Source organism: Pelodiscus sinensis, chromosome 2 (assembly GCF_052426305.1).
Source record: "Pelodiscus sinensis isolate ZL-2025 chromosome 2, ASM5242630v1, whole genome shotgun sequence".
In the NCBI taxonomy this organism is placed as follows: domain Eukaryota; kingdom Metazoa; phylum Chordata; order Testudines; family Trionychidae; genus Pelodiscus; species Pelodiscus sinensis.
In genome coordinates, this window is record NC_143053.1 from 229,639,572 (window position 1) to 229,653,547 (window position 13,976).

Here is a 13,976-nt window from a genome sequence, read left to right on the forward strand (position 1 = left end):
TTACAGGGATGTCAGAATAGCGAGCCCATTATATTTTGAAATAACAGGCTTGCTCAAAAGACACAGAATAGCTATTTCTGAATACTTCCATTATCCCAGAATAGCTCTGCAGTGTACATGTAGCCTCAAGGTTTTATCACACTTATCAAAAGAGCAGGGATTCTGCACGTACAGAATGGGTATTTTCAATGGAGCCAAGAACAGAGAGGATGCAAGGATTTTCCGTGAAGACAACACTTAGTTCTACCTCCCTCAATACTTTTTTAAAAAAAATCCTATGAATGTATCTTTGTATAACGGGAAATGAACATTTGCTACTGGCAATTTTTTAAATCTTTTTTCCCCCCCTCTGTAGGCTTGTGCTTGGCTGCTGCATTCTATCATGCATTTGGCTGTGTTTTAAAACACCATCACTACCCTGCTATCACTCAGGCCCACGACCTGAGTACCATCTTTGACTCAGGATTCTCTCTAGGTCCTAACATCTAGGCTATATCTAAATCTTGCAGATTATTTCTGCAAAACATCTGTAAAACACCATCACAGGACCTAACCAGATCAGCCATACTGTCACTGGTACATTCTCCTGCACATCTACTAACGTAATATATGCCTGCCATCATGTGCCAACAATGCCCCACTGCTATATACATCGGCCAAACTGGACAGTCCCTACGTAAAAGAATCAATGGACACAAATCTGATATTAGGAATGGCAACATACAAAAACCTGTAGGGGAACACTTTAATCTTCCTGGACACACAATTGCAGATCTAAAGGTAGCCATCCTGCAGCAAAAAAACTTCAGGACCAGACTTCAAAGAGAAACTGCTGAGCTACAGTTCATCTGCAAGTTTGACACAATCAACTCTGGATTAAACAAAGACTGTGAATGGCTCGCTAACTACAAAAGCAGCCTCTGCTCTCTTGGAATTCACACCTCCAGATCAGCTGCTAGAAGTGGGCCTCATCCTCCTTGATTGGATCCACCTCGTCATCTCTAGCCTGATCCTGGCCTGCATATTTATACCTGCCTCTGGAAATTTCCACTACATGCATCTGACGAAGTGGGTCTTTGCCCACGAAAGCTTATGCTCCTACACTTCAGTTAGTCTATAAGGTGCCACAGGACTCCTCGTCGCTTTTACAGATTCAGACTACACGGCTACCCCTCTGATAAAAAATAAAACAGTTACCTTGCAAGTATAAAAGACTTTCGACACTGAAATAGATAAAAAGCTATGTTGGTGCTCCTGAGAAATCACTATAGTTAGTAGTTGGTATTGAAAAACTGTATTTAAGATTTTATTTTAAACTTTGAATCTGTGACATAAAAGGTGATATAAATTACATGCCAGTGTAACTCAATCTAAGCTTGGGCTATTTAAATTCCAAAGGCCAACAGCAGTTAGATGTTAAAATAAACAATGATATGGCTTACTTAATCTTATATCTTCCTGTTAGTTACTTTTATACAGCTACACATTACAGCATAAGAAGTTTATCAGCTTTGACACTCACTTAAGCCAGGTCTACACTAGTCATAGAAGGTCAGATTAAGGTACACAACTCGTGGTTTACCTTAAGCCAAACTTGGCAAATGATCCAGTCAGCTTCCCTTACTCCTTGCAACTGTGTGCCGACTGGACCAACCCTCAGCATTCAGTTTAGTGGATCTTAAACTCTAGTGTGGAAAGTGAAGATGTGGCCTTAGACTCTATTACAGCTAGTGTCCATCTTATCTGTATCACACTTTGCATACCACCTCTGCATTTGGTCCATTGTCCTTATGTTGCACTTCCCTCCCACTTTTACGGCAAGGAGGGGAAAAAATCTGTCGAGAGAAAATGTCAACAACAACATTGAAAAAGGAAGGGTTTTAGTCCTTTCTCAATGGCATTTAAAAGTTAGTGTTTTAATAGTTACACTTAGGATGAAGAGCTATAAAAGGGTTTATTTAATATAAGTTTTATCACTTAAGTCATTCTTATGAGTTACACAGTGAACTATCCTGTTCAGGTTTAAAAAAAAAATCTTCAATGATCAATTATATCAATAATTTATTGTTTGCATAAAAAGGTAAAATGAGATTTCGGGCATGACATCAATGAATGGATAGCAATTTCAAGTACAGAGCTGGATACAATAGTATAAAATGTTAACATTTGTTTTACTATGGCAAAACAGCAAAAATACAATGAAATATTTGTACTTGGACAGAAAAACATTCAATCATTTAAAAACCAAACTGCATAATTTGAAATTTCATAATATTTAAGATACATTTTGTCACATTTAACCATAAGAGCTTACAAGTCAGAAACACACAATACATTACTATTATCACAATGGAGGAAGTATCAACAAGTGTGTTTGCAAGTCGGTAAAATGGCCATGTTCTTGTCCAGTTAATAAAACTATCAAGCCAAAACATTTTCTGTCTTGACCAAGTACCATATATGGCAGCCTCACAGAGACCACTGGCTTCTACTTTTCTTGATGAGAACACACTGTAGTAAAGCTAGTTTTTAGAGATATTTATTGAAATGGACTGTCCCATTCTCCTTTCCAATGAAACTTTATTTCTAGGAGTTTAAAGATTTCCCCAAATTTGATTCCTTTCATTTGCTGTGTGCATACATGCTTTCATTTGTCCTTGTTCTCTCATCAGCAGTACAATTAAGAAATTAATCTCTTGGTAGGAAATAGGTATGTAAGCCTCGAGTATTAAAGTATTGTCATTGCCTCACAGAGGATCAGAAAGCAAGTCTTACTGTAAAAGGATCAAAGCATTGTGGGGCTTTCACTCTATCACCTCACAAAGTAAGCATATTGGATGAGGCCCTTCTTGACCCCCACCAACATGGTATTAAGTCTTAAAATTATTTCAAAAGGACACCACAGCTCCAGCAACAAGCCTGAAGGGCAGCCAAGACCCCTTTGTTTCAGACCATTTACAGCATCTGTTTCCCAAAGGGCAAAACAGTTTCCTTATTTAAAAGATATAGTACAATAGTGATCTGAGATGCTATAGTTTACTAGCAGTGTTAGCATATTGTTTCATACCGATCGTCCTTTGATGTAAAAGGACCAGACCCTGAGAGCTGCAGGGCACCCTCAGCTATTGCTGTCTGGAAACAACAACAAAACAACTTCCCACAAATGAGGACATTCCACATATCCTCCAATTGCTGGCCTCCAGTGATGTGCTAAAAAACATTCCTCTGTAAAAATAATTACATTTTGACTAATTAAAAATAGAGAACATTTCTCTGGCCCATACTAGAATTGTGATCTTTATGCAATTAATCTAATCACTGAGATGTTATGTACATTACAAACAACTGCAAGTCCAAGAGAAAACACAATGAAATCTGGCAGATATATTTGAAATTACATTAGACTATTCAACTATAGTATGTGTGTCAATACAGTATAGATCAATAATTCCAATACAAACATTCAAAAACTATTTTTATCTTGTTCCGCATTTCAATTGTTTTGCCTAATTTTAAACCAAACACAATGACCGCAATGCAAAATATGCATTTAGGATACAGCTGCCAAGAGCTGATGGCTTAAATCAGCATAGAAACTAAAATATTTACATGGAATGTTGATTTAATTTACAAAGATCGTGTTTCTAATTGCAGATACCAAGTACTCTATTATTTAGAAATGATCACATCAATGAGAAATTCAAGAACTTAATATCCTTTTTCAACTCTTTCATAAATATGTTTCACTAAATTGTTTTTTCTTTATATGTTAAGGTAAAATAACTCTGCTTCCTGTCTGAATGCTACATACATGATGATTTAAGTTAGCAAGTCCATCTAAACACTGTACCTGTACTAGAAATTCACGTGTACCATTAGGACACATGCTTTATTCTTTCATTATATGTGTACTCTCTTGCTCCATATCGTAGTAAATCAAGAAAAATACAAGGTTTATATATATGATTTATAATATATTTGCTTACTCCATTACATAGAAAGCTGAGGTTTCAAATATATCTGAGCAGTGTTAAAGGTGAATAATTTTCTTTGTGCAGGTTGAACCTCCCTTGTCCAGCACCTTCGGGACTGGAGTGATCCCAAACAAGGGAATTTGCGGGAGCAGGGGAGATCAGATGTCCAGGCTCTCCCTGGGCTCCCCTCATGGCAGCTGCCACAGGAGAACCCAGAGACCTAACCTCCTCCAGCCCACCCGCGTAGTCTGCTGCCCCCAGTCCACTTACAGGGCTCTGCTCCCTGGCCACGGCCCTGAGCAGAAGAGGCAGCTGCTCCCACGGTTCCATGTCCCTGCATGCGACGGCCAGTTGCTGCTCCCAGGGGTTTCCTAGCCCCATGCACTGTGGTGGCAGCTGCTCCTGAGGCTCTTTATTCCCAGGTCACTGTCCCTGCAGGCTGCCACCAACCAAACCAGTTCCACTCTCAGGCACTCTCAACTTCTGTGGCTGGGGCTCTCTAGTCTAGCAACTTCTGTGGTTCTGCCAGACCACAGATGTTGCCAGACCAGGGAGCCCTGCACAAGAGAGGTTCAACCTGTAGTGAAGTTTACAAATTTAAATTCAATGAAAAGCTTTCAAATCTAAAACAGTGCATTTTGACATGTTACATACGTTTCGGAACAAACATTGCTATGTATTTGTTAATAAAAGCAATTCATGCATTGCAGCTGCTTTCTCAAATCTCAAAGGTTACCCATAATAATTATCTTCAAACCTCTAATAAGTTAAAAGTATTTTAAAGGACACTAAAAATGTCTGAAGTTGATTTAAAGTTAAAACAAACAACCCTCTCCCCATAAACCCTTAATCAGAAACAAATCAGAAACAACTATTTATACCTATACCTCTGATTGTATAAATGATTAACCCACAAAGAAAGATTACATAAATAACCTATATTTTCCCCTTTTGAGATAGATATTCCCAAGTTGATGTGTCACAAAGCATGCATGCTAAGAGTTTCAAGATCTGCATATTTCACAGAAGAGCAGTAGCTGCAGAAGACTAGCTCTTTTACAGTACATTTTACAAGTAAGCCACTGAATACATCTCTCTTTTGGTAAAACATTTAAATACAAATGAACACTAGGATCATTCTGTACACATAAGATAAAGCTCACACTTTTAGGAAAGTAAAAAGACCCCTCTTGATACTTATCCCATTTAAAACTCTGATGTCTGTCCTACACAAAGAAATATTTGCCACTTTTGCCTGTTTCAATTCTCTTCAAAGTCCCTTAGTTAAAGTACTGAAAACCTCCAAATGCTCATGTGCAAGTTTATATGGCAGTAGCAATGTTTGAGACCACCATAGCATCCAGAATTAAATAATATCTGTGCTACCCCTCCACAAACAAAAGTCAACTTGGAGATTTACATGTAAACAATAAGGTGTTTAGTAGTTTTGGGCTCACGACTAACTCAGTATATAGTATCTGATTTGATGTGATCTTACTGCCTCCAAATTCTGAACAGGATGGTTTAAGATATGGAAAAAGAAGACACTTGCATTCCAATTATACCAAGTCCTTAACTACATGTCAGTTTGCCAACATTAGAAAACCAATTAAATGGCAATTAATTGTGTTCCAACCATGCACTTTATTAAAGAGATCACAAACTATCATAATTTATATTCCTTATTTATGGTACTATGAATGCAACCAGCTGACTGGAACCCAAAAGGTCTCTGTTTCCAATCTGTCAAAGGTTGTTTTCAGCTCATTGTAAGCTGTGGTAAGGTCATCGTTGACTATAACTTTGTCAAAGAGATGACCGTACTGGCTTTCCATCATCTGTGCAGATTTAATCATTTCTTGAAAATCTTCTTCCTAAGAAAGTCAATATAAGAAGTCAGTCAAAAGTACAATTGAATCAATTCACATCAGTATCAAATGCAAATGTTCATGGACTGCTTTATTTAATTTCATACCGTTTATGTTAATTAAGACTGTAGTTGGAAGTTGTGCCAATGACCATGAACTTTTCAAAAACCATAATTTCAAATTAATTTTCTGTGAATGTTTTCACAACTCACTTTGGCTTGACAAGGCAATTCTTTCCCCTTTTCCCTCATAGCAGTATAATAAGCTGCTAACTGATAATTACAGAGACATGTCTGTGCTAGAAATGCTAGAGGAAAAATGTTTTTAGCTACTTACATTAATGGTGCACTAACAACTGCATTACCTAAGTCTCAGGTTCCTATTAACAAGGGATTTATCAGAACACAGATTTTATGAGAACATGGATTTTTAAGAGCTTGGTAGGTGTCCAACAGGAAGTTTCTACTCGCTTCCTGTCAATCTCTTATTAGAACTAGATCAGTAGATTTATATTCATTTTGGTGAGGACCCCCTATATAGTCAATTGATTACATAACTAAGATGGAGTGATGAGACAAGAGCAAAGTCTTAAAACTATATTACTCTACTCTCCACTGACAGCCCACTTTGGCATTTTACATATTATTCAATATATTACTGCAATGCAGAATATTAAAATTGTTGCAATAAGATATTAAATCAATAATCCACAAACAATTCTGCAAGAAAATTAAATATAAAAAATAGTTTAATCAAGGAAACAGACAAGGAATAAACAAAATGTGCTGATATAAAAGTCAGTCTGTGATAAGCTCTGTTGCATCTTTTATTAAATCTGAATTCATTATACTTCAGAAATTTTATCACAGTTTATAGATCAGATAGAATGATTAGCTCAGGTCTGGGGATTTTTTTAGACTTTTGCCTAAAAATCGCCATTTGTTTCTTGTCTCTATTTCATTTTGCCCATCTCCTTTCTTCCAGTTGTTTTCAATTTCTTCATTATATTTCAAAAGGATCCCTATAAAATTATATGTACTTCCTATGCCCATTGCTGGTACCAAGAGGTTCCTGGGTCACAGGTAATAGTATCTTCATTTAAAAAAAGAGAGTTCCAATGCCTAAGTGAAAATACCTCTGATTTTTCTTAACACTGTAAAAGTATTATTTATGCTGAAGACAGTGGCTTTATTTTGGCAACATTTATTTTTTTGCCTGAGTTGTGATTGCATGAAATGAAATAAGAAGCTAAGAAGCCCACTGTAGCTATGCAAAAGTGAATCTCACAAATCACCCCACTAGGCTCATGTAAAAAGAGAGACCCAAACACAAGTAGTATGTACACATATACATACACACACTTAAATGTTCAGTGACTTCATCTTCATAATAATTAGTTACAAAAACTCGTAACTGCTTCTCATACTCTGAGTGTAAAATATACTTACTGTAAAGGGTTTTGCAGCCCCTTTTTCATCTTTGCTTGAAATAATCTTGGCATTTTTCCTGGTCTCTCTTAAACGCTCAAGTGATGGAGGTTTTATAAATATCACAAATGGTTTAAATTCTAATGTTCTTAAATGCTTTATGGTCTGGGAAGGGGAAAAATTATAATTAATTAGTAACAGGGTTTGAATTCATTCCTTGCACTGCAGTTTGCAATAATAAAAGAAGTCTCTGCTATCACACTAAATCTATAAAGCATCTCTTGAAGTATATTTTTCATTCATTAGCATCCTACTTCTTTAAACAGAATGTATTCTATGCATCACCTATTGCTACTTGACTGAAAAATCTTGATTTCCAGAAAAGTTACCAGTGTTGGTAAATCTGATCAGTCTGACAGAAGTAAATTGCTGGGGGTGGCAGGCAGAGAGGGACAGGAGACATGAGAGGAGAGTGGGAATACACAGAGAGCCCCATCTCTCCCAAAAGCCCTGCTAGAGAGGGATGCCTGCTGGCCCCCCTAGGAGGATTTGAAGACTGGCACTGGCCTAAGGTAAATTGAGTTTGAGACTCCTGCTCTAGGTCAAGGGCCATGAACCACTTTCCCGGATCTTGGATGAGATTATGATAGCTAGTGTCATCCTTATGCTAGTTTAAGTTCCTAAGCTCTTAAGGTCAAGTGTTGCTCTCTACTATTTATCTTTCTCGAGAACAAAGACATAATTGGAAAAAATGGTTACCTAGCTTTTTGTAACCATTGAGATATGTTGCACGTCCATTCCATGTGTGTGTGTCCACGTGCACAGTTGTTGGAAATTACTGCCTTGGCAGTATCTATAGGGATGGCTGTGTTGTCCCTCTGGAGTGGCGCACTCATGTGAGGGTATATCAGGCACTGCCAGCTCTACACACTCGCCGTTCCTTCTTCCTAACAACTCCGACAGAGGAGGAGGAGGACAGGTAACAGAATGGACATGAGCAACACATCTCAAAGAACTATTATGAATATGTAGGTAACCGTTTTTACTTCTTTGTGTGCTTGCTCCTATAAATTCCATTTTAGGTGACTCTCAAGCAGTATCGACAGAGGTGGGCTTAGAGTTCACAGCTTAGCAGGTTGCAATAATGCCCTACGGAAGCCAGCATCTTCTCTGTATCAAGTTCCTAATGGGATGTAAAGGTATGCACCGATGATCAGATGGCTGTCCTACAGATGTCCTGGATAGGCAATTAGGCCAGAAAGGCTGTCAAAGAGATCTGCATCCTGGTAGATGGGGTGGTGGGATCACCAGAAGTGGCATCTTCGCTTGATCACAGCACAAGTGAAAGAAGGCTATGATCAAAGAGGAAATCCTTTGAGGTATAGGGCAGCCTCTCATCCTTTTGGCTACAGCAACAAACAGTTGTATCAACTGACAGAATGACTTGGTTCTATTGATATGAGAAGCCTAGAGCCTTCCTGATGTGCAAGGAACATAGCCTGAATGCCTCCTCCCACTTTGGAAAGAAGATTGGCAAGGTCCTCTCTCAAATGAAACTGAGAAGGAAAGTTGTGTGCTGTCTTAGCTGGTCCCTGTCCTTAAAGAAGATTGTGTAAGGTCGTTCCGAGGCGAGTGCCCAAATATTGAATACCTAGTGCATGATCAACATGACTAGGAATGTGACCTTCCAGGAGAGAGCAGAAGGCTAGAGTCTCGAAGTGGGGACCCATGAGCTATGACAGCATCAGATTCAAGTGCCATAAAGGAATGGGATCCTTGCTGTGTAGGTAGAGATGTCCAGGCCTTTAGGTGTCTGGCCATGATATCTTGAGTGAAAAATAACTGATCCTTGAAAGGCAAGCAGAAAGCTGAGATGGCTGCTAAATGCACCTTGACTGATGAGACTGACAAGCCCTGGACGGCAATGGTACCGAGGCATCAGAGCATCTGTCCACTGGAGCAAAAAGGGGTCCAACAGAGACGTGACATTTTCTATTGTGCCTGGATGTGATGAGATCCTTCCAGAGTTCCTTATTTATGGAAGATGGAACTGACCATCTCCGAAAGAAGGGAACACTTGTGGTGAAATGAGACTATCCTGCTGAGGTGATCTGCCATAACATTCTTTGTCTCTGGAAGGTGAGGGGCTACACAAAGTAGATGTGCTACAGACAGAGTTCTCAGGGCAAGAGAGCTATGCCGTCTGTTGATACAGATGTCTTTAGTCTTGCTGTCCATCAGGACCTGAACTACCATGCCTTGTATATGGGGTAGAACGGCTTGGCAAGTTAGGTAAACCATCCTGAGTTTCCTGATGTGGATATGCAATGAACAATTGTGAGTGGATCAATGGCCTTGGTGGGGGTTGCCCAGATACACTCCCCATCCAGGTCCGAAACATTAGACACAAGCGTCACTGATGAGGTTGGGGCTGCAAAATGGACCCCTTCCAGCAACAACATAGGGTCCTTCCTCTATATGAGAGATGACAGTACACTTCAGAATTCTGACCACTTGGTCCATGATGTGCCGGTTGGGAACACAGACTCATACCAGCCACTCATGTAGGGATCTGAGGCACGTTTTGCATGCTGAACCATGTAACTGCATGTTGCCATGTGACCCACAATCTCAGGCATCTGTGGACAGTGGTGAACAGGTGGGATTGCAAATGAGGTGCACCATATTTTGGAATCTGGGAGGAAGGCCCTGAAATGAGTGGAGTCAAGCACTGCTCTGATCAAATTTATATGTTTCACTGAAGTTAGGATTGACTTTTTCTTATTTATTATCAGCACCTGGTCCTGTCGGTGGAATGAACCAGGCTGACATGCCTTTGCACACTTTATCCATCAGTTGTTGAGGTATGAATAAATCTGGACCCCTCAACATCACAAGTAATTGGCTATTGGCGTTAAGCATCTTGTGAATACTCTTGGAACTGAGAAGAGACTAAAGAGCATTGCCATGAACTGGAAGTGATACTGGCCCAGAATAAAATGGAGGATGCGTTGGTGCCCTGAAGATGGAAAAAAGGAAGTATGCATAGGGAGGGATACCAGTCTCCAAAATCCAGAGAGGATGATGAAGGCCAGAGCGACCCTATGGAACTTCAACTTCTTGAGAGATTCATTGAGGTGACATAGGTCCAGAATGGGTCTGAGGTTTCCTTTTGCTTTTGGAATTAGGAAGTAACAGGTGTAGAATTCTCCTCCTTCCCTGTTCCAAGGAACCTCTTCCACTGCCCCCAGATAAAAAAATTGTTTGGTCTCCTGAATGAGGAGTTGCTCATGACAGACATTCCTGAAGAGGGATGGGATAAGGGAAAAGGAGGTTATAAGGGAAAAGGTTGGTTATAATTTTCAGGATGTAGCTTGACAAAACTGTATGGAGCACACTGTGGTTTGAGGTGATATGGACCAGGTCAACCAGAAAGGGCAGAGGTTGTGGAGAGAATGGAGGGGAGTAGATCTTGGATGCTGGCTGGAGCGCTGTCCTCAAGTATATCCTCAAATTGATTGCTTCTGGCCTTCCTGACTTCAGGGAAGGTCAGGATGAGCAGGAAGAGGAAGGAAAGCATTTCTTAGGTCATTTGTCCCTCCTCCTGTTGGAGACTAATTTGGAAGCTCCCCAGATTTAGATTGTGTTGGAGGAGGAAGGATAGGGGACAGAACAACTTCATGCACTGCTGATAGGTGTGCACGCACAAGAATGGGAGGGTAATGGAGCCTCAAATCAGTCATCTTGGAAAATAGCCCTGAACCCTCAAAGGTGTGGTCTTGCATACTGGCCTACATCTCCAGAGACAGTCCAGAAGTCTGCAACCAGGAACTTTATCTCATGGCCACCACCAATGTGACTGACCTGGCAGCCAAATTGGTCACATCCCAGGCCATATGGAGGATTCCCCCGGCCATTGCTGTACTTTTGTTCACCAACACAGTGAACTCTTGAGCATGATCCTATGGAAGGGCTTCTTTGAGCTTACTAAGGGAGTCCCGGTAGGGCCTGGTGATTAGAGACCCTAAACTGTAAGCTGGCCATCAAATAACCTCTCTTGTCAAACAAGTCTCTAGTCTTTTGGCATCTTTTTTGTTTTCTGGTGTTCCACTGGTATGGCCCTGTCTGTCCCTTTCATTCACCATGGATACAACTAGTGATGCTGTAGTGGAATGAATATACAGATGCTTGAAGCCTTTCAGGCACACAATACTTCTTTTCTACCTTGTTTCAAGTTAACAAAATAGAAAAGGGGGTCTGCCAAAATCATTTGTCTAACTTAAGCACCCTCATTACTGCATCATCTCTGTGGCTGATGCTGTCTCAGTCTTCCATGTTGGTGGGGAGTCGCTCCTTCCTGGGAATAGGCCGAAATCATGGTCTAACCCTGACTACCCTGGTGACCATTGTGGGACTGCTGAAGCCTGGGTTTGCCCACAAACCGCTGGTAGGTGATCAATGGGGGGATAGGGAGTATCGCTGCCTGCTGGAGGAATGGTACTAGGGTTAGTGTGAACAATACCGAGATCCTGGATGACTACTACAGGATAGCAACTGATGTCAAGACCTCCTAGGAGAGTCTGACTGGCATCTATGTGACCTATGGCTGGATGATCATCAATACCAGTAGTATGGGGAGCAGCACCTTGACCCTGGAATCCCATGCCTAGTAGGAGGGGACAGAGACCTAGCCTTCTAGCTGGGGAGCTAGATTGTGGTGCTGAGTCTGGGACCTGGGGTTGTAGCTGCTGCACCCTGGTGGATCTCACCCTTTGGTGCCAGAAGCAGAACTGTTTTGGTCACCTGGTGTGGCACCTGTGGAGCCAGGAATCTTTGCTCTTTGGGCACTGAAAGCCCCGCCACAGTCTAGGAGCCACTGCCACTGGCGGGCTGGGGGACCTCAGAAACCTCATAGTGGAAACAGGTTCTTTGCCCAAAGCCCCTCTGCTCTTTGGTGCTGAGGGACTTTGCTGCTTTTGCCTCTTCCTCAGCATCAGCAAGATGGAGTGGTGTTGGTCCAAGTCTGGTGCACTGTACACCAATACCACAGTGCTGGGCATAGGTGCTGTGGTAGAGGGCTCCAATGCAGGACAAAGAGCACACTCCATAAACAGTACCCTCAAGCAGATATCCCACTTATGATTCAAAGGGTGAAAGTTTTTACAGATACAGCACCTGCCTTTTCTGTGGCTTTCTCTCAGACACCAGAGACAGTTGTGGTGGGATGGCTGATCGGCACTGGCCTGCTGCACACTGAACACAACTTTAAGTCAGGAGAGCCAGGCATGCCCTGCTCAGGCAAAGTCCCAAGTGGGACTCCACTAACTTGGGGTATGTCTACACTACCCCGCTAGTTCGAACTAGCGGGGTAATGTAGGCATACCGCACTTGCAAATGAAGCCCGGGATTTGAATTTCCCGGGCTTCATTTGCATAAGCGGGGAGCCGCCATTTTTAAAACCCCGCTGGTTCGAACCCCGTGCAGCACGGCTACACGGGGCACGAACTAGGTAGTTCGAACTAGGCTTAGCACTATCAACTAACTACTATGAACTATGTACAATGAGAACAAAGTCTATGGAAAACCACTACTGCCCTTAAAAAGCAAGACAAGACACTTTAACTGTCACAGATGGTAAGAAACTGAAAAGGTGTAGGGCCAGCTGTACTTGATATCTCCACATCAATGCACCATTCAGAGGACACCACTGCCAGCCCTCTGGATATCACTAAGGCAGAAATCTATGACAACTGTACATATGGGCACATACACACCTAAAATGGAATCAAAATGAGCAAGCACTTGAAGAATAGAACCCTCTTCTGACAATCTCTGGTGGAAACAGTCTGTTGCTCCCAGGAAAGGGGAATGAACTTTTTGTCTTAGGTATTCCTTGTGGGAAGGATCTATGAAAGAGGGTGGGCAAAGGTATGGGAAGGAGGGATGGAAAGGAAGTAGACAGAGTAATATGCTTTGCCATTCTCCAGGATCCACTGGGTAAGAGATCCTCAGGCTTTAGTGGGACAGTTGATCTCCAAAGAGGGGGTAATTACAGAACAGTTGTTTTGGAATGGAAGGGGTTGCTTGATGGCCTTAACCAACATATCAAATGTATGCTTTAGAAATAGGGACTGATTGATTAAAGTAGGAGTGCTAAGACTTAGGGAAAGTGTGCTGTTGGTATTGAGTGGTCTTGATCTTGAGTGATTTGTGAGCTTGAGTGATTTTCTACTGAACACATTTTTATTGCAGGCACATAAATCCCCAATGATCACAACACTGGTCTGGAATCTTTGAGCATATGGAGAGAGGAGTCCATATTCTGAATGAAGAACGTAAGCTCTTTGAATGGGAGATCATCCATGGTAATTTGAATTTCTCTTGGAAGATCTGATAACTGGCACAGTATGTTTCCCATTGTATCATGGACCTATGGAAGCTATATCAGCAGCATTGCAGGGAAGTTTTTGCAATCAACTGTCCTTCAGTGATGAGAGACCGAAAACAGTCTTTCTTGTCTTCTAACTCTCTTTCTCTCTCTCTCTCTCTCTCTCTCTCTCTCTCTCTGTATATATATATATATATATATATGTTTGTGTGTATATATATATATATATACATATACACACACACACACACACGGAGCACGTTAATATTTTTCTTGTCTTCTAACAAAATATATACACACAGACACACACACACACACA

At 41.1% G+C, this 13,976-nt stretch overlaps 1 protein-coding gene across 10 annotated transcripts in view; it reads right to left on the reverse strand.

Annotated features, from left to right (window-relative positions):
• Positions 1-2,041: 2,041 nt before the first annotated feature.
• MPP7 (MAGUK p55 scaffold protein 7) overlaps positions 2,042-13,976 on the reverse strand; it is a 303,055-nt gene continuing 291,120 nt past the window's right edge. For all 10 annotated transcript variants that reach the window (XM_075922585.2, XM_075922584.2, XM_075922583.2 and 7 more), the window contains 2 exons: positions 7,291-7,434; positions 2,042-5,848 (listed from right to left, as the gene is read on the reverse strand). In XM_075922585.2, coding sequence (XP_075778700.2) covers positions 5,669-5,848; positions 7,291-7,434 — 324 coding nt within the window. In that variant the 3' untranslated portion in view covers positions 2,042-5,668. The remainder of the gene's footprint in view (positions 5,849-7,290; positions 7,435-13,976) is intronic.